The 26455-nt window shown below is 41.1% G+C and overlaps 2 protein-coding genes across 4 annotated transcripts in view; one reads left to right on the top strand and one right to left on the bottom strand.

Moving 5' to 3' along the window:
- On the top strand, positions 1–25196 carry LTO1 (LTO1 maturation factor of ABCE1). Of its 3 annotated transcripts, XR_004537569.1 has the most exons (6): positions 1–476; positions 3137–3242; positions 3814–3884; positions 5072–5189; positions 15824–15939; positions 24890–25196. XR_004537569.1 is itself a non-coding variant. In XM_033928073.1 (5 exons), the coding sequence occupies exons 1-5, from the start codon at positions 418–420 to the stop codon at positions 15878–15880; spliced, it is 411 nt and encodes a 136-aa protein (XP_033783964.1). In that variant the 5' UTR covers positions 2–417; the 3' UTR covers positions 15881–16164. The 3 variants fall into 3 exon arrangements, 2 of the variants coding, with proteins under 2 accessions (XP_033783964.1, XP_033783963.1); XM_033928073.1 differs by lacking the exon at positions 24890–25196 and having other exon boundaries at positions 2–476; positions 15824–16164; XM_033928072.1 differs by lacking the exons at positions 15824–15939; positions 24890–25196 and adding an exon at positions 8196–8753 and having other exon boundaries at positions 27–476.
- Positions 19669–26455, bottom strand: part of CCND1 (cyclin D1) — a 29652-nt gene continuing 22865 nt past the window's right edge. The window contains exon 5 of the mRNA XM_033928069.1: positions 19669–23177. Coding sequence (XP_033783960.1) covers positions 23022–23177 — 156 coding nt within the window. The 3' untranslated portion in view covers positions 19669–23021. The remainder of the gene's footprint in view (positions 23178–26455) is intronic.

Here is a 26455-nt window from a genome sequence, read left to right as displayed (position 1 = left end):
ATTTGTTATATACATATATATAAATATACTTTATAATTTTTAAAAAATGTCTAATTATTACCTTTAATAAGAAAACCCAACTACCAAAGTAGTCTCTGCAAATGTTCTTAGCAATATCTACCTTTTTATGATTATTATTAACCCTCCCGGATGTGGTAGAGCGAAGCAAGTCCCTAAAGACCCCCCCTGCGCTCTCCCCACCCTCCTCTCCTGCAGACGCTGCTTCGAACAAAAACAGACACCGGGGCGGCAGAAAACCGAGAAGGCCGGCGCTCCTGTCAGCCACCCTTCCGCTTCCGCTTCGCGCCCCTTTTTGACGTCACCAGAGCGACCCGCCTATCAGAAGGCCGGTCGCAGGAGTCGGACGCCAGAGGGGACTGCGGCCGGGACGCCCAGGGCGCTGTGCATCCGGTTGCCATGGCGGCGAGTCCTCGGGAAGAGGATTTGCTGGACGCCATCGTGATGGCGGACGCGAGGTGGGGGAAACTCCGGAGCGCCCCCCCCTCCCTCTTTAACTTTCCTATCCGTCCCCCCCCCCCTCCCGCGCCAGTCTTTAATCATTAAACTCGACTGTCATGATGGGCTGAGGCTGGGACTCTGCGTAGTCCCCGGGTTAAGAACGAGTTACGTTTTTAAAGCTGGATTGTACGTAACTCAGAACTTGTAGATTTTCAGATTCTTGTTGCTTCCCTTTGCTCTCAGCTGACAAAAGGGCCAACTGACCCTACCGGTGTTCCCTCTAAGGTACAAATGCTTCAATATATCACAGCTACTTGGCTCAGCACAATTTCACTCAATCCTTATTATATAAAGTGCAAGCTGTACAACATTTCACACACTGAATCTTAGACAGTGCAAGAACTAAGATTTTAGCACATGAGCTTAGATTTACTATAGTTTAGTGATTAGAATTTTTGTACGGATCTTAAGCAGAATGCCGTTGGAGATGACAAACTTCCGACTGCGTAAGTCTTCATCGATACCATTACTGTACCTATAATTCTAATTGTAATCATAATTTCTTTCTTTCTTTTTTTTCTACTTTTTTGTGCTTCTTCATTTTTTTCATTCTCCCTTTTTTTCCACTAAGATACAGCATGCAAAACCACACACTGTTCTTAAGGTGGATCTGCTGCAGGAGAAGTGTAGGAGTCTGTGCCACTGGAAATACTGTGCAGTGAAATCAAATGAAACCACGACTGCGCGAGTCGTACTTAAGTCGGGTGTCTGTAACTCGGGGACTGCCTGTGTAATAAATGATGGCAGATAAAGATCTGAACAGTCCATCCAGCCTGCCCAATAGTTACATGCATTATAAATTAATGATTAAATTGTCTTTCTTTAATATTTCTGGGCTATAGACCATAGAAGTCTGCCCAGTACTGTCCTTATGTTCCGTTGCCATCACAGCTCACTCCAACCTGTCGGAACCATCTTACCATTTGCAGGATACAGACTTTAAAAGTCTGCCCAGCACCTTCCTCGTGTTCCAAATCACTGAAGTTCCTGTCGAAGCCCTGCCCAGCCCATCCTAAACCGAACTGCTGTATATAGGACACAGACCGTGCAAGTCTGTCCAGTATCGGCCATTAGTGCCATTCATTTTCTAATTAGAGATCCTCTGTGTTCATCACAAGCTTTTTTGAATTCCGTCACTGTTTTCATCTCCACCACCTCTTTTGGGAGGGTATTCCAGGTATCGAACAACCTTTCTGTGAAAAAGAATTTCCTAACATTATTCCTTTTCATTGTTAAACTTTGCCTTGTGTATACATACAAAATGTGAGTAACTAAAAATTATTTTTCTCAGTAAAGGGGCTACTTGAAAACCGCTCTCCCAGCAAATAGAAGAACATACATGGTTCTTGGAATTTGTGTAGCTATCAGAATCTAGTGTTTTGACTTCAGCAATCTCTTTTCCTTCCCCTTCCTTTGAAGCTATCTCTCTAGGTGACCCCTTAGTCTGCCTGATGGTTATCAGATGTGCTATAACCTCCTGCTTGTCCTTTAATGCTCTTCCTCTCCTTGCCCACTCCAATCCTGAGATGCCCTCTTTCAAATTGCATTTGCATACCTGAGCCTTGCCCTGGAGAGCTCTTAGTGATTTAAATGTCTATCTCAGAGAACACTCTTTCCCCTGTGTCTCTTCCCTCTTTATCTCCTGCCCACAAGAGCCTTTGTCCTCCAGAAAATTCATACTCAGATGTTCTCAAGACACATCCAATCAGTCTGGTTTTCAGAATATCCACAAGGAATGTGCATGAGAGAGATTTCTATGCACTACCTTAATTGTATGCAAGTATACTCATATATCACATATATTCAATGTGGGCATCCCGAAACCTGAGTATGACTAGATTTCTCTCAAGACTGGGTAGAGATTCACTGCTGTAAAGAACCACCACTCCCCCAGGTTCTGACCCTGAAAACTCTCATGTCTAGATGGTTACCTAAAAAATCTATGTAGATTGCACATTATTCAGAATGCTGCCATTCAATTGATCTTTAATCTGAAAAAGTTTGATCATGCCACCCCTTTTTTCAAAGAATTGCATTGGTTGCCAGTCAAGGCTCATGTGAAATTTCAGTTTGGTTGCATTTGTTATAAGGTATTGTTCGACCTTGCACCTAATTATCTTTTGGATTCATTCACATTTGTAAATTCAAAGCACTCTCGATGCATGCATGCTGTATTTACCTTTCCTTCAGTCAAAGGTTGTCAATATAAAAAAATCTCATCAATGTCTTCTGTCGTTTCAAGCTGCAATGTGGGATAAAAAAGTTGAATTCTCTAACAGCGACCTCTTGCTCCTAGCTGTATTTGTTTACAAGATTTTTAGGAAATTAGTGTATTACATTCAACCGTATATGTGCAGTTTGTAAACCTCATAGAAATAAATGTTTATCCTCAAAATCCTCTGTCCTTCACCAACTCCACTCCTATCCGGCCGATCCCTGTTTCTGACTGACTTTTAGCTTCCTGATTTCTTGTAAAAGAATGCCCTGTCTTAATGATCCCTTGACCTCATATCCCAGTGTGTCTCTTTTCTTGGTGAGCCATTGACTTCTGTGGGCTCGGTGCTTTTGTTTCCCCTTGATACTGAAGCTGATCAGCATCTGCATCTTGCCCTTGTAGATTTCATGGTGAAGGGTATCAGGAAGGATTTGCTGAAGGAACCCATGCTGGCATCACTGAGGGCAAGCGCTATGGAGCCCTGCATGGAGCCAAGGTTGGATCAGAGGTAAAAAGAAAAACAAGTCTCCTGAAGTGGTTCTTTCCATATAAAATAGTGGGTTTGCCCTTGTTTACATTTAGCAGAATGACTTTCGCATCATAAAGCAAAGAATAAGAAGGATGTTGAGTCTTGTTTTTGGCCTGTTTGGTTTCAACTTCTCAAGTTACAGGTTGTGTCCTGATGTTTGTAAGATGGTATAAAAGACCAGCAAAGTGTAGAATTCTGCAAGTGATGACCAGCAGCAAAGATATACTGGACATCCAGAGGCCACCAATTATTGAACACTCTAATCAGTCAGTTTTGGGGCCACATATTACAGTGGCCCATTCCATCATGGAGAACTGCTAGTCCCTTTTGAAAACCTGCAAAACCCTAATTTTTACAGTTTTGTTGTTAACCTGTGGATGACAAAGTTAATAAACCTAAGCAATTGTTTTCTTTTTTTCTTTATTTATACAGTATTTTCAATTTATAACACAGCACAGTGATATTGTTTACTTTTATGTATATAAATTGACTAGAAACTGTGAAAAAAAATAAAGCCATTTAATCAGTTGACTTTTTCTTTATATACAAGATCGGGTGCTACTATGGCTTTTGTTCTGTTTGGAGAAGTTTACTTCAGAACTGTGCAGATGAAAAACACAGGTAGGATTTTATTTCCAGATGTCGTGCTGTTATTTTGCTTTGTTCAATTTGTTTTAGGTGCAGCTTCCTACTACTCTGTATAAAAAGAAATTCTTGTAAGTTTTTATTTTTATTTGCATTTGTAGCCCATGTGCTCTAAACCCTTATCAAAGTGGCATGCAACATATGTCAATGAAATATTATATCATAGCTAATAAATATGTACAATAAGAGCCTGATTCTAAAAACAGTGTCCTGAGTGTGAGCGGTAGGAGACCAGGTTTTAAAAAAAAAATCGATGGTGAAAATAAAATTGTTTGAACATAAAGGGGGGTGTGGGGAGTTCGGTTATAGATTTAATATCCTGTATTTGGAAAATTTTGATGATGGAGTTCGTGGATTCACTGTGGTATGTCACTTTTGATGATTTTTGTTTTATTGTATTATGGTTGTTCTTTATTCTATGTATCTCTATGATCTCTCTTTTCATCAATAAAAATTGTTTTGAACATAAAAAAATCGATGGAGTGAAGGCCATCTACAAAGTAGGAGTCGTTTGTGCATGTATGGAGACTTCTAGGCACGCCTACAGACACCTAAGGCCACTTTAGGCATAAATCATGCCTAGGCCATCGGTACGCGTGCCTAGAAGTCTCCATACACGCACAAACAACTCCTTCACCCCATCGATTTAAAAAAAAAAACCAAAAACTGCATCCTGATTGGGAGTGGCTTTAGGTATCTGGCCAGTCAGAGTCTTAGGCCACTCCCACTGCATCCTAGAATGCACTGGGAAGGAGGTATAAGACTCTGGTTGGCCCAGGTGCCTAAAGTCCCTCCTATCAAGGTCCGCCTTTCTGCACCCGCAACAGACGCCTGCAGTGTAGGCCACCTGCCTCGGGTTGTTGGGGTTTTTTGTTTTTTTTTAGAAAACGTGCATCCCGATTGGCTGGTTAGACAGCAGTAGGTGTCCTACTGCTGCCTACAATTGAGACGCCGTTTATAGAATTTGGTCCTAAATGTATGGTGAATGAATACACAAAACTTGTAATAAAGGCCTCGACCGAAAATAACAAGCACAGTATAAAAGCCGTTTCTGCCTGTTTTCTGTGATGCAGGATTTTTGCCGCAGATACCACATTTTTAATGTGTATTACATATTACAGTACTCTTCTGCAGAGTAACTTTTACTTTTCATCCTTTTGTAGTAAAAAGTTAAAGGTCCTAGATTCATTGCTAGGAATGATTCAGGATTTCCCTTATGAAGATCCCACTTACAGTAAACTTCACGAGGACTTGGATAAAATACGAGGCAAATTTAAACAGGTTGGTAATAACATGCTGTGATTCAATACAGAAAGTCTCAGAGATAAAATGAAATGTTTTTGATGTGTCATCACATGAGACTGTGTTACTGGTTTACTGGCTTTTGCAGCCTGGGGAGCTGTAGATTCAAATCCAGACTCAAAGCCCACTTCTTTGAAGCTGCTTTACATTCCAAACTCCAACCCTCCTTCTAAGCACCAATATCTGCCTTATCCTTCCCTCTGTAATTCCCCCAACTGAGCACAGTGTATTGATACACTTTCTTGTCTAGTCTATAAGCTCTTTTGAGCAAGGACTGTCTCTTTTAAATTTTTGTTTACAGCGCTGTGTTTAATAGTGCTATAGAAATTATTATTATTAGTAGATATATTGTTGTTTCAAAATAAATAAATAAAATACCATCCTTTTTCCCAAATAGTCCCATGCAACCAGGTAGACCAAATCTTGCAGGTTTCTGTCATTGTTTGTGTCTTGTCCGGTTGCATATTAATGATGGTTTTTACAAGCAAAGTTTCACCTATGTAAGCATGCCACCTAGTGGCAACTCTTTGGATTGCAACATTCTTTTCTCTAAAGACAGACATTATATTAAAGATCACAATGCCAACCAGGATATCACTTCTGTGGAACTGCACTTTGCAGCAGTGATTTTATGATGAGAATACTAAAAGTAAAAAAAAAGGAACGTAAGACCTTTGATGTCAAAATAATGAAATATTTTGACACCCACCAGACAGGACACGGGAAGATTCTCAAAAAACCCTGTGCCTTTAATGATGGTCACTAAACCAGTTCCAGACGGTTTAGCATGGAAGTATTCTACCGGCCAGTTCTCAAAAGGGCTCACCGTGGTCTTTTCCGAGCTTCCTGGCAGACTCCGACTCTTCCATGCAAATGTATTACAAGGAGGTCATTAATATTTAAATGAGCACTCTATTATTGCCAGGTAATTCCCTAACCTCACTGTCCTATATTCGAAGGCAAAATTTTCTGGCAGGTCTGAGCTCTCTTAGCCTTACTTTCTGGTCAGTTCCTGAGCGCTGATTGGCTCAGGCATTGACAGAAAAGTAAAGCTTGACAGTTCAGACCTGCCAGAAAATTTTGCCCTGACACCTCCGGCAGGAGGGATGCCCCCGACACCCCATACCTTTCAGTCCTTGGCCGGACGGAGGGATGCCTACTCCCTCTGACCGGCAGGCCCACCTCTTCAAAATGTGCTGGGGAGAGGCCTAAGGCTCTGATTGGCCCAGGCACATAAGGCCCCTTCCTGGCACATCCCAGGATACACTAAGGAGGGGAAGGCCTGCCAGCTGAAGGGATTAGGAATACCTCTGGCCAGCTATGGACTGAAAGGTACAGGTGTGTCGGGGGAGTGGGCATCCCTCCTGCCGGTGGTGTGTGTAGGGGGGGCCATTACTGGAGGCAGGAGGGAGTGGGCTGGTTGTTGGGGGATGGGAAATGGCAGCAGGAGGGAGTGGGCATTCCTCCTGCTGTCCTTTCTGTGTTTTTTTTAAAATGTATTCGCGTGTGCCAATCGCTATCACCAGTGACTCATCACATGCAAATATAGCGACTCTCCATGAACCTCATTTGCATGCACGAGTTTTGAGAATGACTCATGTTTTGCAAATCGTTATATTTAGGGCCATGTCGGATTTTACTGTGAAGTTTGTTTTTTTTAGTTCAATTTCTTTATTGAATTTTGTATCAAAATTACAATAAGATGTAGAGAAAATGCAACCTGATACAACAGTTGTGGAAATATAAACACATCAGGTTAAATACCAAAGAACCAGCACAAATTTCTGCAACGTGACTGTATATACATGTAGCATATTAAATGTAAATCTGAAATTTACTTAGAGGAATACTACACCTATATAATATTAATATAATATGAATATTAGTATCTTAATATCTATTTGAATTTGAATGTCACAGTCAGAAATCACAATAGGATCTAATTGGGTTCCACGTTTTAAGAGTTGACACAGTTGTGTTTTTCTGCAATATTTGGCAGTTAAGCACACAGGGTTCCACCATGAATTGTAATAGACTTGCCTAGGGTCACAAGAACCCACAAGCTCAGGGTGCCGAGGCTGTAGCTTTAACTACAGCGCCATACTCTCCCCGAGTGTTGTTAGTGGAGTATCGACCATTCATGAAGCCAGCCTGATCTGTTTCTATTATTTTCAGTAGAACAGATTGCAGTGGTGTTGCAGTAATTTTGCATCCACATCAAAACAAAAGTCTATAATTTTGTACATGTTGTGAATCCTTACCAGGCTTAGGTCTAACAATTATTGTGGCTTCTGTGAACGTACCTGGTGGAGATCCATGTTCAACTAGATGATTATAAAATTGTTGCAAAATCATATTTAAAGATTTCTGGAGGGCTTTATAGAATTCCACCATTATGCTATCAGGACCAGGAGATTTGTTTTTCACCATGCTATTAATAGTTTTGTTGATTTCAAAAACTGTAATATGTTGATCAAGCATATTGTGATCTTCAGCAGACAAACTCAGAAGGGATAGTGAAGCTAGAAATTAGCATCTAGCAGTGTTTCAGTTGTATATAAACATTGATAGAATTCTTTAAATTTGTTGAGTCTATCAACATTCAATGACACTGCTCTTTCATCGGCTCTGATAATCCTGGCGCAGTGGTTAAAGCTACAGCCTCAGCACCCTGAGGTTGTGGGTTCAAACCCATGCTGCCCCTTGTGACCCTGGGCAAGTCACTTAATCCCCCCAATGCCAGTGGGTTGTCTTGATCACCATTTCAGAATTATATGTCATTGTTTAATGTGCAGTATTACAGCTCAGTACATGTTGTCCACATGATATGTATTTCTGCATAGTTTCTAAAGGCAGGTTTTTCCACATGAACACGTGTAGCACATGAATATAAAAATGAGAAAAACTCGGGTGTTTTCTCATGAGTATGCTAACTGGGAAGTTAATGCTTTTGGTGCTGAATTTGTGTCTGTGTATGATTTACAGCTGTGCTCGCTGCTTTCTGTTCAACTGGATTTTGGATTCTGTAACAAAGGCTCTGAACTTGCATTTTGAGCCGAATGGATGAAGAGAAGTCCAGAAGACTGGACCCATTCAACCACAAAGAAATAGTAGTTTGGTGTTGCCTGATGAGGTTCTCCTTCGGCCTAAAATCATCTCAAGTGTCTGATCCACCGAGACTTTTCTCTTGTTCTATGTCTAGGGGCAAAGAGCTTAATTAATTAGGCCATAAGAGGCTCTATTTTTTAAAATTTATTTTGTATTATTTTTATTCATTGTTTTATTTGGTGATTGGGGGGATACTGTGGACACGGTTGGGAAGAAGTGGTTTATGTAATCAGAATACTTTTGCTGGACCTTATCTCCTCTCTCTAGCCCAGCTTTAAACACATCATCCTTTCTGTGGATTCTGACATTTTAAGTATATGTGAATAGCTTCAATCCACATTTATGCCAAAATATTGTCATTCTCTAGATCAGGGGTGTCAAAGTCCCTCCTCGAGGGCTGCAATCCAGTCGGGTTTTCAGGATTTCCGCAATGAATATGCATGAGATCTATTTGCATGCACTGCTTTCATTGTATGCTAATAGATCTCATGCATATTCATTGGGGAAATCCTGAAAACCCGACTGGATTGCGGCCCTCGAGGAGGGACTTTGACATCCCTGCTCTAGATAGATGATACAAAATTGAAATCTCTTGTCTTTGTAAATCAAGAGAACTTATATTAAAGGCAAGACTGCAGATCTAATCAGTGTCATTTCCATAAACTGGAGCTGTCTTTTTAAGGGCACCTATAGAAGAAAGTTTATCTGCCTGGTCTTGGGTTAGTTTGGTGGCAGAGTTCCAGAAAAAAGCCCTGGCATTTGACCTCTAGCTGAGGATTCTTGCAGCAGTGACTGGCCTGAGGGCCTCTTTTACTAAACTATGGTAGGTTTTGCGCTTAACAGACTTAACTCCCGTGGAATCTTTTAAGAAATATCTCAGTGAGATTTTCCCCTGAAAATATTCTGCTTGTGAATCAAGTTTATTATATTCCAGTAAAGAAAAACATGGGAGATATTCCAGAGACAGAAGATAGGGCTTTGAATGTTACAGGAGTACTTGAATCTTCTTTATCTGAAACATCTGAAAGGGCAACTGTACTTGCTTCATTTGTTTTTGAGCAAGATATTAACGCAGTATTAAGACCATATTACCATAATTCCCAATTATTATTCTTTGGGGAAAAGATTTGGATGGAATGCGCTCCCGGAGGAAGTGATCCGGCAGAGTACAGTACAGGGATTCAAACAGGGATTGGACAGATTCCTGAGGGAAAAGGGGATCGTGGGGTACTGAGGGAGGTGCTGGGGTGTTGCATAAGTATAGACAGCTCACCAGGTCGTGCAGGTGCAAGGCCGGAGGGTTAGGACATTGATGGGAAGATAGGACTTCGATGAGAAACCTAGGGGGCCCCTTCTGGTGATTAAGGCAGGTCATGACCTGTTGGGCCACCGCGGGGGCGGACTGCTGGGCGGGATGGACCTCTGGTCTGACCCGGCAGAGGCACTGCTTATGTTCTTATTCCAGATGTGATAAGACAAACACAGGAAAGAAAGAAATTATTTTTAGCTATGACTCTTGGAGTCTCATTTTGATTGGCCTATCTGCGCAAGTGCATGGTTAAATATCTTGGAGTGAAGTATATAGAGTAAAACCTTGGTTTGCGAGCATAATTTGTTCCAGAAGCATGCTTGTAATCCAAAGCACTCGTATATCAAAGGAAATAATGGAAACTCAGATGATTCGTTCCACAACCCAAAAACTTTAATACAAAATACAGTATGTACTTGTATTGCAAGACATCTCTCATTTAGAACAGTCACTACACTCCCGCAGCGTCAGAGAGAGAGAACTGTCGGCTCATTGGTGATGTGTATTTACTGTATGTACTTGTATTTCAAGACATTGTTTGTATATCAAGTTAAAATTTAATCAAATGTTTTGCTTGTCTTCCAAAACACTTGCAAACCAAGTTACTTGATATCCAAGGTTTTACTGTATATATATTTTTTTTACCTGAACAATTACGAGTCTTTCTGGATATGAAGAAAGTAGTTTCTAGGATGTTTAGCTATTTAGGATGGGACATTTGCTGTTAGACCATTTTCTTTCATTTTTCTTGTAATGAGTGGTTCTCTTCACCTTTTCTCGGCCTATCCCCTTTTGATGGTGATCTAATGAAGATATATGTGGAATTTATTCTATTTTTTAATATGTTTTCCTTATTATATTTTTCCTGAGCCACATGAGATAGATTCTTGCATTTCAAGTAGAGAGTTGCATGGGGACAGAAATCCCACCCATCCCCGCTTGTCCCCGCCAGGATCCTCTCCGTCCCCACCAGGATCCTCTCCGTCCCCACCCGTCCCCGCAAGGAATTACCTCCATCTCTGCCCGTCCCCATAAAAAACAGCAATTACTTCTGACATGATCATCAATTCCACAGTTTCTTTTGCTGTTTTCCTTGTGGAATCTCTTTGGTGGAACCTTTTTTTGTTTTCTGTTCAGGTAATTAACTTATAAACCCCCTCTTTTACTAAGGCTGACGTGTCCATTATATTATATGGACGAACCCTGCTTCCAAAGCCTTCCATCCCCGTGGGAGTCCCGTGGGCCAGATGGGGGTCCCCTTGGGAGTCCCGTGGGTTAGGGGGGATTCCCGTGGGACCCATTCCTGTGCAGACCTCTAGTTTCAAGCAGGTAAACAGCAGTCTTGGCTGGGCAAATGTATCTGTCGGAATGTAATTAGGACAACGTTGTTTGATAGATTCATTTCCTAAAGTGAATTATTATCATTAAAGAATTGTATTTTAAGTAAAAGTTTGTATTATACTTTTAATGAAATATTTTGTACTTTTTAAACTCTTATATTTCGCTGATTGCTCAATTTTCTTCAGTGTAAACCGCCTAGAAATCATCCAGTTATGGTGGTATAGAAGAATAAAGTTATGTGTAATTCTTGTGAAAAGGATGAAATTGCTACTAAATAAAAAAATTAGTACTGATAATTAATTAGTGCCCAATTATCAATGCTAGTTAGCTCCTTGAGATGCTTATGAAAACTAATCCAGTCTTTTTAATGCTTATGGTCCAACAGTAAGAACATAAGAACTGCCATCTCCGGATCAGACCTTCAGTCCATCAAGTCCGGTGATCCGCACATCCGGAGGCCCAGCCAGGTGTACACCTGGCATAATTTTAGTCCCCCATATCCCTCTATGCCTCTCGTAAGGAGATGTGCATCTAGTTTGCTTTTAAATCCTAGAACGGTGGATTCCGCAATAACCTCTACTGGGAGAGCATTCCAGGTGTCCACTACTCGTTGCGTGATATTTGTCCTGGACTTGGCCCCCCTTAGCCTCAGTCCATGTCCTCTTGTCCATGTCACATTGGACATTGTAAATAATTGTTTTTCCTGCTCTATTATGTCGATTCCTTTCCTGATCTTGTTTTTCCTCTTTATCGTTTGCTTTTCTTTTAAATATTGTAGTTCTCCTCTCTTACCTCCTGTTCTATCATATGTCAATTGTGTCCTGTTTTATTAGTCTTTCGTTTGTATTTCCCGTTTGTTACTATAAAACGCTTAGAATTCATGATGGGTGTTTTATCAAAAATGGTAATAAATTTGAAACTTTATCAATTAAATTGCACGTGCAAATCCAGTATTTGCACATATATAGAATTAGGGTGATAAAGTGTGTGGAACTATTGCCAACCAGTGACATTTTGCCACAAGTGACAGTCATCCATCCCTAATGATAATGCATCTGTTTTCTGGAAAATTTGCACTTTAGTCTCGTATGGCCCCAAATGTTTTTCAAGGCAGCACCTCTGCTTTCCCTACATATCACCTTTTTAGCAGTAAATTGGGTATTTTGAAAACATCAATAAGTTACAGTACAATGTGGACAACATCTCATCGTGCCTATCTTTGTCAAAATATTCACAATTGGTAATTACCCACGAGGAAGAGGATTGCAAATTGCTTAGAAACACTCAAACTTCTTCAGTAACTGCCGTCAGAAAATATATTCAGGTCTTGGGCAGGAAATGTTCGATATCTTTGCCCCCTCACTGTTTCTAATCAGAATGTTAATCTTGGGCTTCCTGAGAAGAGGGGGGGGGGGAATGCTGAAGGCTGCAGGGTCTGTAGGAGTTGTGGTCCCGCAGGCCTTTAATTTTTAGCTGCCCTCGTTGTTCTAGCCACAAGCTTTGCAGCTATTGTGCCGTGTTTGTCCAGCACGTTCAGTGCACTGTGGGAACGGATTAGGGTTTCAGGCCTTTTTTTTCTTCCCTTCTTGCATAAACTCTTGATCAAAGACATTCCTAGGATAACAAAACACTGTATTCTGTGTCACACAGTCTTCACCAGGCACCATGAACAGTGGTTTCAAAACAAATGTCTATATTGTTCTTTAACCTGCATTCTTTACAAGATAATTGCAAAGACCCTTTTCTTTTTCCCTTATTCCTATTCAATTTACTGTCCCTTCCAAAAATATTCATAGCAAATTGAATGATTGCTACTTTGGTGTCAAGCAGAGAACAAATGTGAATCAGATTTATTTTGGAAGATGCCTGGGAATTCTCTATGGAAAGGTGGATAATTCTTAAATCTACATATCTGAGGTGTAAAATAAATATGTTTTAAGCAGCAGCAGCATGTTTTAAAAACTTAATGCTGGCTTTTACAAACTCATGGTCGAGGTTTCTACCGTGGGCTAGCAGGGTATTCTATGAGTGTCGGAATATTTACCTCTCCTGACCGCGGTAGAAACCTCTAGCACCGCTTAGTAAAAGGAGCCCTACATCTGTTTCCATGTAAAGAAAAATTAGACCTTTAACAGTTCTGGATTGTTATTTCTACTACTACTACTAGAGCACTGCCAGTCATATGCAGTGCTGTACAGAGTCACATCCATATGTCTCTTCACCTCATGATATAGACTAAGGTTAGGTCATTTTTAAAAATCCTGTAAAACCCCCAAACTTCAGATTTGGGTTTTACTGCCCGTTCTTGATCAATGGTAATGGTCTTAGCAATTGTTTATCTAGTTTCAAATTGTGCATGCTAAAAACCCACAATTAAAGAACCACAAAGAGTCCAGCAGGATACAGACCCACGCAGGCAAACAGAAGCAAAAAAGGAGTGGGTCTGGACAACGGACCTTCCACATTTTAAAATGATGAATTTCTTTGTGTATTTTTTTTCTTCTTCTTGAAATTAAACAAAACATTCATTTCCTTGCATGTTTCCTTTCCTTTCCAAAGGAATACATTCATAGGACCAAAGCAGCGATTATTCCTTTAATCAACTGAGGGTAATTGGCATAGACTTTTGTCCTGTATTTGGAATAGAAACATTATATTTTTTGGTTTGCACTGATGTGGAAGGGCATTTTCAATATGACATCCAAATCTAAGTTTAGACATTTTGTAGAAGAGACACCAAAATCAAGTAGCAAACAGGCCCATTTTCAAAACAGAAAAAAATATTTTTGATTCTCAGATGTGCTTGTCCTCAGTGCATCTGTCTTTTTGAATCATTTAAAACACACACACACAAGCATTGGGATGTAGGAGGGGCATCAGACATCCCAGCAGAGCAGTATGACACCCTAGGAAGCACTGCAGTGAACGTCACATAAAAAGTCTCACCAGAACTCGCTTATATTGTGTGGTGAGCCCTCCAAAACCTATTGGACCCAACTGTACAACCCACCAATAGCCCTTATGCCTGCAGGTGTCACCTATATGTAGGTAAAGTGGAATTAGGGTGGGTTTTGGAAGGCTCACAAATTCACGACAGCACCCACTAGGATTGGCCATAACATCTAGAACTATCATGCAGGCAGGTATTTACTGTTTCATTCGCTTCATTGGGGGTGGAAGGGGGGTCATTGACCACTGGGGGGAGCCTTCATCCCTCCAGTGGTCAACTGGTCAATTTGGGTATCTTTCTAGCACTTATTCATTGTTAAAACAAGTCTAGCTCCAAATGTCCAAACTGTGCCCTGGACATTTTCTAAAATGTTTTATTGCTGAAAAAATTAAATCCAAAACTTAAGCCCGCCCTTAGTTCAGGCCAAACCGCACCTCTAGCATGTCCCCTTCAGATTCAAACAACCAGCATAGATATCTACAAAATATGTTTCAAATAAAACAAATTGGAAGGTTGAGTGAGCTAAATGTCCATCTGTCCCTTTTTCTTTTTTGAGAATGAGCCCTATAATCAATATATATAATATGAGTATATTCAACTGATGGCATGTGCTAACATGAGTATATTCACCCCTTTTGATTGTGCTGAATCAATCTTCAGGAGTTAAAAAGGATTTATGTTTTTTCTCTAGAAGCAATCCTTAACAACTGGATCTGAAAAGGCCCCACGGTCTTCACACCCCCCCCCCCCTACTATACCCTAAATAAATCACAGAACATATTTGGCAAACTGAGTCGCAGCTCTTTATTATTACAACAAATAACATGGAATTAGACACAACTATCCAGCTACCAATCAATGGGCTCCTTTTACTTAGGCGTGCACGCTAAATGCTAACGTGTCCATTATAGTCTGTGGACGTGTTAGCGTTTAGCACGTGGTAATATTTAGCGGGCACTAAAACAGCTAGCACACCTTAGTAAAAGGACCCCAATATCATATAAACAGTTTTTGGGTCCCGTGATCCCACCCCTGTCAGAAAGGGTCTGGGGGGGGGTGGCAGGTGCCGCCCTGCCCCTTCGACTAGGTCACCAGCCCACCTAGTACTCGGTTCCGAACCAGCTGCCCTCATGTCGCTCATCTCTGGATGAGCCCCGGCTTTCGGTAGCTAGGACCCCACCTGCGACTCCTGAGCTCCCTGCCCGGGAACCATCCCACCCCCCTAAAGGAGGAAGGGCGGGAAAACCCACCGCCGAGGACAGGAAGAGACGTGAACCTCGGCAGCTCTGCTTTCTATATAGGCCCGCCCCGAGTTCCCCAATCCTTACACTTTTTACTCGTGGCCGGAAACGCTCTTCCACTCCTGCCCCCTCACTTCTCCTTTGCCCCTCTTCCCTCCCAACCATTGCCGTCGGGAGCCCATCACGGGCCAGCTCGGTGTTACACGAGCCCGTCGGGCAAACTAGACTTAGGCTTGTGCTTTTTTCCTTTTTCAAACTCTCCCTTCATCAAAGGAGTCAAGAATTTCAGTCAATCCTTGGTTTTCAAATTTTCTCAACTATGGAACGAACTTCCTCTTATTTTAAGGGGGTCCTGGTCCTTTTCAACTTTTTCGTAAATCTTTAAAAACTGTTTTATTTGCCAAACACTTTGGAAACTAGCCACATTAATATTTTGTGATTGTATACTGGGTCTTCAGCCAGAAAGGAGCTCGACTCGGTTAACAGTAACTAAAAAAAAATACTTAAAAAAGTAACAAAGTTAAGTTTTAGCTTAGTTTAGTTTAGTTTGTATCTTACAAGAGAACTTTGATTTAGCCAGATTTGGATCAGAGTTAGGCAGTCTAAGTATTTCATACCATGTGTGGGTATGCTTGATGGCTGACTCTTCCTCTGTTTGCCTAAGGATACGGTCACCCCGGATTCTATATATTCAGTCACAAAGGAGGATCAGCAGACCTAAGAGTGCTTGACATAGAGAGTTCAACTCGGCTGCCCTGTGATGTCTGCTAGAAACCCCAGGTAAAGTAGCAATTTCATTTAAATTCTCCATCATGATGTTTCACCTAATGAATATTAATTAGGAGTCATGTGTCTGATGCACTGTTTTTTTATGGTACAACTAAAGCAGTTTACCTATTAGGGGAACTTCTATAATTGATACAGTTGGCGCAGTAATCGACCGCTAATTAAAATGCTGTTAAAAATGGAAGCGCATTAAATTTATAAGTTCAATATTCAGGGTGGGGGAGGGATCATTTTTAGTATATCATATAAAAATATTTGTTATGAAAGGGTGGGAAGGGAGGGAGTTAAAGTTAAATGATTTGTATTATTGCTGAATATTAAGTGATATATTTAATTTAATTTTATACATAATATTTTTTATTTTAATTACTTTAGGAAGGGTGGGAGGGAGGGAAGTTATATTTTTGTTCCAGATGATATAGGAAAGATTGTCAAGTGTTTTATTGAATTTATAATAGATGAGTATCTTGTACACTTGTTGTATGTTTTAAAATGAATAAAGAATTTTTTTAAAAAGTGATATATTTAATATTAAAATGTTTTAACTTACTGTCACACTTATTGCAAGTTTGAAAAAGATTAAAAAAATAAATAAATGGAAGCACAAAAACAGCACCGTTGTCCTGACTAAAGAGGCATTTTGCAGCACCTATGGCCACTGAAGGAAGTGGCTTTAGGCGTCTCTACAGATGCAATTTTTGTGAAAGGTAGGTTCCGGAAACATAGGCCTTTAAAACCCTAGTTTACATTTTCAGCGTCTACCTTTCACGGCGACCCGTCATATGAGTGCAGGACAATTGCCCTCCGACAAAAGTGCCCTGACATTTGCAGCAGTGGATACTTTTTTGTCTTTTTGAGGGTTACAAAGTAACTCTCTTTTTTGAGATGGGGGGGGGTTAAAAATTCACTTGCTATCTAGTGTTAGGGTAAGCTTTATATCATGGGAACCCTAATCGTGATATAAACCTTACCCTAACACGAAGGCCCTGATTTGCTGACACTCCTTCCGCCCCCGTCCCTTGGGATGGGCCTGAGGAGTCATCCTGCGTGCACTTGCCCCTGCATGCAATTTATCGGGGCTCTTTTGTCAGTGTATCACCTTTCACGTAGCTGCAATTCTACAAATGCTGCTGGAATCGGCAGATTTGTCGGGACAGCGGGAAGGGGGGGTAAGGGAAATGATACTGCTGCACAGGGAAGTGGTGTGGGGGGAGGGAATGCTGCTGCTGTGGCTGCTGCACAGGGAAGTGGGGGGGGGATCGAAATGCTGCTGTACAGGGAAGTAGGGTGGGGGAAATGCTGCTGCACAGGGACATGGAGAGGGAGGGAATGCTGCTGTGGCTGCTGCACAGGGAAGTGGGGGGGGGGGGAAGAAAGACAGACAGCATCCGTTAATGTAACGGGCTAAAATACTAGTAGGATATAATGGACGCATTGGTACGCATTAGCATTTAGCACAAGCTAAGATGCACTAGCGTGCCTTAGTAAAAGGACCCCTAAACCTCCCCATTTATATTTGTAAAAAGTCATCTTTTTAAAATCCCTAATTATTAATTTGTGTTCACTGTGATGGCATGGTTTGGCTTTCTTCCTCTCCAAATAGATTGCTTTATGATGAGAACAACCTTGACAGGAAACCACTTCAGATTCATTAACCTCTGACCCTAACACTTCCTGCACAATAATGAAATCTCATATCAAACTGGTGCATTTCACTCCCCTCCCCCTGTTTTAATTCATTTTTATAATGCTAATGAAGTCAAACTGGATTAGCCTCTGGGGAATGGTTTAATCCTGGAACTGAAGGCTGCTGCAGTGTCGTGGAAGAGAAGTTTATAGCAGAGGCTTTAACAACATTAGGGCATAACCATTATTTTGGAAAATCAGCCATTTTCCGGCTCCTATAAAACCCACTTAGGGGTATAGTGTGACCATATGGCTCCAGAAAAAAGGGGACGGACTGAGACATCCGGGTTTTACTTCCATTGAAAGCAACCAAGATGTCTCAATCTGTTCTCCTTACTTCCATTGCTTTCAATGGAAGTAAAACCCGGATGTCTCAATCCGTCCCCTTTTTTCTGGAGCCATATGGTCACACTAATTTAGCTAAGGCCACGTTTTACCACAGCATAGTAAAAAGACCCCTTGGAAAGTTATTGGAAACATTTTTGTTCAAGAGATTTTTGGAATCATATTAATCTGAGTAAATGGAAAATGTGTTTTGTAATTCCTAGACCTTTTGTTATGATCCATACTGAACTTTTTGGCTTGTAGCAGATTATAAAGGAGCAATATTGTTAACGGTGTACAGCAGACATCTGTTAACCGGAATTCAAGCAACCAGAACAAAAAAAAAAATATCAAAGAAATACTGTAATACTTTAAATGAAAATAAAATCAATTTCTGGTAGAAATTTAAGTGTAAACTTGGCATGCCACACGCTTTGCCTACCCCATGTCCAGTAGGTTGGAACAGTTTATGGAATGGCATAGTATGGGCCTATTTTTTATAGTAACTCTCAAGCAACCAGAAACTACATTTATCCAGAATCGATCAATCCCCATAGGTGCCGGTTAACTGAGAGTCTAGTATACATACTCAGAAAAAGTGTGTGCACTTTTCAGAGTGCTCACGCTTTACCACTAATGGTTCATCTATTTACACACTATTGGAAAAGTATGCATTCTTTGCAAAAAGTACACACTATTAATGACAACTCCCCCTCCTAAATTTCAGGTATTTTCCTGTTATTTACACACTATTAATGACACACATGCAATTTTTTTTTTTTTTAACCCTGTCATTTTGGACCTAAACAATGAAACAACGTGGGAAATATCTTTTCAAAGAAGCACACATTCCTAAAAATCGTGTGTGCTATTTTCCTCACAAAAGACAAGTCCAGATTGGAATAGATCTAGACATGGCCAGAACTGGAGCCTACTGGCTGAACACTTTAGGGAACAAACACTTTAGGGAGGCATGTAGGTGCCTGGACTAGATGGGGAAGTGGATGAAAAGAAACTGCTGGAGAGATTTGGGAGCAAAGATAGGCACCAAGGTGTGCCAGAAGCAGTGCATGCATCCAGAAGTCCTGGAACAGCTTGGGAGGGGGGAGGGGGTTGCAAAACGAGTTCCAGGCAACACGTTTTAACAACGGCTGCGGCCCCCTTGGAATTCATGTGGCTGAGTCACAGCAACTCTACGTTGCCACACCAAAAATATCATGACCGTCATCCATTCTTTGGAATTTTCTCCGCTTTTGAGATTTTTATTGCCAGTACACTGTAAAACAGTGTATCTCAAACTGGGTGCCAAGGCATACTAGTATGCCTCCTGAGATTTCAGGTGTGCCACAGTACACTGGGGAGGAGGAGAAGCGCCGGCTCCAATTGACTGCCTACAGAACGTGCTTCTCACGGCGAGAGGCACGTCCTGTGGGCAATCAGTGGGCTCCAGCACCTATCCTTCTCTCTGGCCCTCTTCCCTTCTGGCACCCCCCCCCCCCCCCACTGGCATCTCAGGGCCCACCTGGAGGGCCTTCACACACACGCAGACATCGACATGTGTGTGATGTCATCACGGTGATATCTACGCACTTTCAGGCGCCTCGAGCCACGGCCACTCCCTCTAGTGTGCTGCGGCTCGAGAAAGTTTGCGGGACACCACTGTAAAACATGCACACAATTCAAAAAAAGAAACCCACAAAGAACACCATCAGCTGGGTTTTTACAAATGTTTATTTCTAAACTTTAAGGGATTTTCCTTTGTTTTTGCTGAAGATGTGCCTGTTACGGGTCTGCTTGTGAACATGTGCATTTCAGACCAGTAATTTCAATAACACCACCAAAAAAATACAAATGTGAATTTCATGTTTACTAGAGATTGTTACAATTTGTAAATAAATGCGACAAATAAAAGCATCTCTGTTGCCACCTGAACCGCTTACCAGCCTTTGGCCTTTTAGTAAATACAATATTTAAAAAAAATAAAAAATAAAATAAAAATCACACCTTGCAGAATGGACAGAACACAAATTGCTAAACTCATCTCTTACATTTGGTTCAGAGAAACAGAGACGCCGGACACAGAGGAGTTTTGAGGTAAGCAGTAAAATGTTCCTGAAGAAGTGGACGGAATCCAATCGATCCGGTCCTCCTAGGTCCTGTGACGGGTATCACTGCACTGCTTTTACTGTTAATACACTGTGTAGGATTTTAACCACGCTTGCCCTCAAAATTAATTCTAATTCTGTTTTGGTTTTAGCAGCATACAAGGCTAGATTATTTTTTCTTTTAGCACACAATTCTGTTAGCTGGCTTGATTACAAGACCTACGGGTCTTAAAAAAAAAAAAATAGCATTATGCTTTAGTTAACAAAAAATATATATATATATTGAATTCATAACAGATTAACACACAACAGATCCAGAAAGAAATCCTGCGATCGCACAAGAATTCACCCTGTGTTTGACAGGATATTTAAAATAACACATTTCATATAAATCCAGGTGACTATCAGCTTTTAAGAAGTCCCTGGGCTGATAAATTCCAGCCCAGACAAGTGGATCCAGCTTTAGAATCGCAATACAGCAAGAAGGGAGAGAAGAAGAACATTTACATCATCTTCTGAAATGTTGGCCTTAAGTTGTATCTATTATTAAATTAATGCAACCTCGTTGCTAATTGTGAGACCCACAAAACAATAACCTAACATACAAACAAAAACAAAAAAGAAAAAAAAAACCCTTTTGATACATTTCAGTTTGCAGTGAAATTGAATAAGCCACTGGCAGAACACAGAACCTGGACTAGAAGGGTGAAATCTATTGTATGAGGTATTATGAAACGTGAAACCGTGGTGTTTGTTGTTGTGGTTTTTGTTTTTTTTTTGGAATAGAGCAGTAAATCACAGTAAGTAAAAAAAAAAAAAAAAAAAGAAAATCAATCACATAAACAAACCTACAAAAAATGACAATAATATAATTTTCTATGAGAAAATTAAAAATCTATAACATGGCAGTACTTGTCAAAATGTATAAACGAAAAATAACTGATCCACAGAATAGCAGCACAAAATGAACAAAGATACAGAAAAGCATGGTTTTAATTTATTTTTCAGAATCATGCTGGGAATTTATCTGTAGCAGCTCAATAAATTTGGAGTATAAACACCCCATTTCCCCTCTCTCTCTCTCTCTCTCTGTCTCTTTTTCTTAATAAATTTTACAATCAAATACCATAATGGCAGTTCCACACTTACTAATTTCCAAGATTTGCCATCACGTTCTCCTCACCTACTAAACTTCAGGGTTATGTCCAGCTCTCACTTCAAACTACTTTCAAAAATTTAACAACAAAATAAGTTCCAGATACATAGCCAAGCTGTGCAAAGTCTCTATTCGTAGCTAACTAAAACAACTGGGAGCTACACCTAGAAGGTGAACAGGTTTCAAGGAACACTAATTCACCTGGAATCTTTTTAAACGATGAGACTTTTTTTTTTTAATATGTTCTCTCCAATCGTGTCTGTTAAAAGTCTCTCGTTTGTTGGAACTGCAATTTCAAGGATTGTTGTTTAGTCTTTTACAATTTATACTGGCCTTGTTAAAACCTCCTGTAATAAATACTTCTGTTTTTGCCTAAACTATAAATTATATAATATTTTTTTTTTGTTTTTAGTGTTCAAAAAGCTTCCGTTGCCAAACAACTAGAGAGAATCCTTAAACTAGGCGATCCGTCGTTGAACCTTTTAAGGCCCTGTTAGCTGGCGTGAAAACGGATCTCCTAACGTGGACTCGTGTACAGAATCTGAAGGTATACCCTGGCAATGCGTGGCTGCAATCTTTCACTTAAAAAACACAACCTTCGACAAAATATGCCCGACTTCTTACACCTCAACTTTATACGCACTTGCTTTGCAATTCTAAGTTTTGCACACAGGTGCTCCTATATTTCCAACCATTCCATTTTTAAAAAAAAAAATTTATTCATGTGATAATATTTCCCACATATTAAAATAAAAAAAACCCAAACAAACACAGAACATTGTCGCTATATCTACTGGGCTGAAAGTGCTTTGGAAATGGAATGGTTTAAGAACACAGAGAGCCAAAATTAGCCATGGATTAAGCCTGAACAGGAACCTGGGCCCAGACTCGGTCGGGTCAAGCCAGCATATTAAAACACAGGCGACTACAAAAATATGAAAAACTATAAAAATATAATATATTATGTTCACTATGTTGAATCTCTTAATAGCAGAGTATCACACCAAGGAAAATGAATGGTAGCGCATCGGACGCTTCTTCAGGTAACGCTCAGCTGGCTCCCTATAAACCGGGACAGGCTAATCCACAGGCACAAAAGATTAACATATTATAATGATGTAGACTAAAACATACTAACATATAGGTTATATTAAACCATTTATAAGGTGAAGAGGAGAAAACCGAAGAAATAAAAATGCAGAGATAATTTTTTAAAGTGACTAAATGCCAAAGCAAGCGAGATACAAGGAAGCCTAGACTGCATTAAAGCTATGCTTTTTTTTTTTTTTTTTTTTTTTAAGAAAAACAAAATAAAAAGATGTGTTTGACTATCTAAACACCCTCTTCTACTTTAAAAATGGTTTTACTTTACAGAGTAGGAACCCAGAACGGAGCCTCCCCTGGAGACACAGTTCTCGTGTTAACATCTAGTCTTACAATGTACAGACATGGACACTTAATATAAAATCTAATTGATTATTACTTTATAAAATCCTTAATTTTCGTAGCACAAACCGCTGAGGGGGCCATGCAAATGCTGTTATCCTCCTTTTGTTGTTGTTTTTTTAAAGACAGTTTTTGTGTGTTTAAGGGGAGGGAGGCGTGGTGGGAAGGGGGGAAACATTTTACTTTTAAGCCAGAAGTAGAAGGAGGCAGAACAAGGAAACAGGAGACGGATATAAAACCTTTCCTTGTGGTATAAAATGTCCTGGAGGAGATCCTGACGCCTGGTCCTGCGCAGGCAACCTCTCCCACCCCCTCGCTCCGCTTTTGCTGCCAAAGCACACTGCTCCATGGGAGAGCTCTTAAATGTTCACGTCTCGCACGTCAGTGGGCGTGCAGGAGAGGTCCGCTTCTTCTTCCACAGTCTTGGTTTCCGAAGAGATGCTGTGCTGTTGCGCTTGACGCAAACTGGACTCCAAGAGGGATTCAATTTGCTCCTGACAGGCTCGTAAGCAATCCTGTTGGAAAAGGGAGCCGAATTTAGAAACACATCACTCTGCTGGGGGTGGGGGAGAAGAGGCATGTTAGTATGACAGTGGAGTAAAATGAATGAACATAGTGTGCCAAGCAAAGCTCCTTTACTGCAAAGAGGGCAGGATTCACTTTTTATTAGTCTGCTGCTTTATAACAGAAATACACTTCAAACTCCCACAAAACGGTGTCACACGTGGGTCTGACTGAGGAAAATCATCAGATAGAAAATGACACGGGGACAAATTTTTTCCCATCCCCATGGGAACTCATTTTCCCATCCCGTCAAGTTCTTTTCCTGTCCCCTCGTCATTCCTGCAAGCTCTGTCCTCATCTGCACAATCCTCAAACACTTTAAAATCCTAAGTAGCAACATTCTAGAGCTCAGACTGTGATGTCATAATGCCTCATTCCACCAATGCCTAAGCTCCGTCCTCAGCTGCACAATCCTGAAACACTTTAAAATCCTAAGTGGCAACATTCTAGAGCTCTTTTTGTGATGTCATAATGGCTCATTCCACCAATGCCTAAGCTCCGTCCTCATCCGCACAATCCTCAAACACTTTAAAATCCTAAGTGGCAACATTCTAGAGCTCAGTTTGTGATGTCATAATGCCTCATTCCTCCAATGCCTAAGCTCCGTCCTCATCCGCACAAGCCTCAAACACTTTAAAATCCTAAGTGGCAACATTGTAGAGCTCAGATTGTGATGTCATAATGCCTCATTCCACCAATGCCTAAGCTCCGTCCTCATCTGCACAAGCCTCAAACCCTTTAAAATCCTAAGTAGCAACATTCTAGAGCCCAGATTGTGATGTCATAATGCCTCATTCCACCAATGCCTAAGCTCCGTCCTCATCCGCACAAGCCTCAAACCCTTTAAAATCCTAAGTGGCAACATTCTAGAGCTCAGTTTGTGATGTCATAATGCCTCATTCCACCAATGCCTAAGCTCCGTCCTCATCCGTACAAGCCTCAGACGCTTTAAAATCATAAGTGTTTGAGGCTTGTGAAGTTAAGGCAAAGATTAAATGAAATGGGGCAGGGATGGCACGGGGAAATTGAGTTCCTGCGAGGATGGTGAAAAATTTGTCCCCATGTCATTCTCTAGCATCAGGTACAAAGCATTGCTCACCAACCCTCCCCCCCAGTGATTGGAGGACATTGCACAGGTAGAAAACTACAAGTAACGGTAGCTCTGTCCCTCCCCCACTCTTCTTTCCACTAGCAGCTGACTTACCACAGCCGAGAGGGTCTCTCCTAAACATCTGGGCCCTAGCCACATGCCTGAATCTTGCTCTCTCTACAGCAGTGCATCGCAAACTGTGCCGCGGCGAGATTCCAGGTGTGCTGCGAAAGAGACGAGCCTGTCACTACTGGGACCTCTTCTCCTCCTCTCTGACCCCAGCTTTACCTTTCTGAGCAGTTCTTTTGCAAGCACTCTCCACGCCATGGTATAGTCCCCCCTCCAAACACTCTTTTTATGGCAAATGCAATGCAAAAGCCAACAAAGCTAGTTTGCTGCATAATTTTGAAATTGCACATTTGCCAACTGATTTTTATAGCCTGTCATTTTGGAGAGGAGGGAAACACAACCATGGGAAAATTGCAGAGTTATCTCTGTTTCTTTGGAATTATTCCCTTTCTGAATTGCAAAAATCAAAAGATTGATTACTTTCAATCTCTTTTTGTTTTCCAGAAACCTTGTGATGTCACCGACGCAGCATCAGCTTCCTAGTCTGCTTTGTAACAACCAAATCACGGATACAAATTGGCTTTCTAACTGGTTCTTAACTACCCATCTGCATCAGCTTCCTAATTGGCTCGTTAAAGCCAGTAAACTGACACATCAGCTTTCTAATTAAGAACAGCCATACTGGGTCAGTCTCTTGACTTTACCTCATACATTTATGCCGATGACATACAAATTCTGAGCACCCTAGACTAGAGAATGACACGGTGACAGAATTCATCACTGTCCCCGTCCCCATGGATAACCGCAGGAAACCATCTCCATGTCATTCTTTAAGGAGAGAGGGAAGAATCAGAGTATGAATGGCCACAACCACTGACCCGCAAGCTTTGCTTTGAAGAATGCTGGTGTAGAAGGACTGAGGTTGAGATAGACACTGAAGAATGACAGTCTCTGGTATCCAGAGCAGATAATGTGATGTCATAATGCCTCATTCCACCAGTGCCTAAGAGCCAATCACATCAGTGATGTCACAATGGCTTCATTATCCTTGGCTCCCATAAGAATCAGAGTATGAATGGCCACAACCACTGACCCTCAAGCTTTTCTTTGAAGAATGCTGGTGTAGAAGGACTGAGGTTGAAATAGACACTACAGAATGACAGTCTCTGGTATCCAGAGCAGATATTGTGATGTCATAATGCCTCATTCCACCAGTGCCTAAGAGCCAATCACATCAGTGATGTCACAATGGCTTCATTATCCTTGGCTCACATAAGAATCAGAGTATGAATGGCCACAACCACTGACCCTCAAGCTTTTCTTTGAAGAATGCTGGTGTAGAAGGACTGAGGTTGAAATAGACACTACAGAATGACAGTCTCTGGTATCCAGAGCAGATATTGTGATGTCATAATGCCTCATTCCACCAGTGCCTAAGAGCCAATCACATCAGTGATGTCACAATGGCTTCATTATCCTTGGCTCACATAAGAATCAGAGTATGAATGGCCACAACCACTGACCCGCAAGCTTTGCTTTGAAGAATGCTGGTGTAGAAGGACCGAGGTTGAAACAGACACTACAGAATGACAGTCTCTGGTATCCAGAGCAGATATTGTGATGTCATAATGCCTCATTCCACCAGTGCCTAAGAGCCAATCACATCAGTGATGTCACAATGGCTTCATTATCCTTGGCTCCCATAAGAATCAGAGTATGAATGGCCACAACCACTGACCCGCAAGCTTTGCTTTGAAGAATGCTGGTGTAGAAGGACTGAGGCTGAAATAGACACTAAAAAATGACACGGGATGGTTTCCAACAGACAACAGTGGAGGTTCAAGAACAGCGGTGTGCAATTTTATTCAACAAATGATAGTTTTGTGCAGTGGCTCGAAACGCACGTGTTTCGGCCAATACGACCTGCTTCAGGAGCCTTTGATTCACAATCACAATGTTTCATATAGCTGAGAAACTGATGATTCAAAGTAATACGGGAAATCAAACGTGGAAATACAGAAACTCACTGCACACGTCATTTTCTACCCTAGACCCTACCAAGTCAGTACA

Source organism: Geotrypetes seraphini, chromosome 19, assembly GCF_902459505.1.
Source record: "Geotrypetes seraphini chromosome 19, aGeoSer1.1, whole genome shotgun sequence".
NCBI classification, from domain to species: domain Eukaryota; kingdom Metazoa; phylum Chordata; class Amphibia; order Gymnophiona; family Dermophiidae; genus Geotrypetes; species Geotrypetes seraphini.
This window is presented reverse-complemented; position numbering and strand designations above follow the sequence as displayed.

Excerpts from the sequence above, each read along its gene's own strand:
- LTO1 (XM_033928072.1), top strand. The coding sequence starts at position 418 with ATGGCGGCGAGTCCTCGGGAAGAGGATTTGCTGGACGCCATCGTGATG. Across the intron at positions 477-3,136 it reads ATCGTGATGGCGGACGCGAG|ATTTCATGGTGAAGGGTATC; the intron begins GTGGGGGAAACT and ends TTGCCCTTGTAG. Across the intron at positions 3,243-3,813 it reads GAGCCAAGGTTGGATCAGAG|ATCGGGTGCTACTATGGCTT; the intron begins GTAAAAAGAAAA and ends TTTATATACAAG.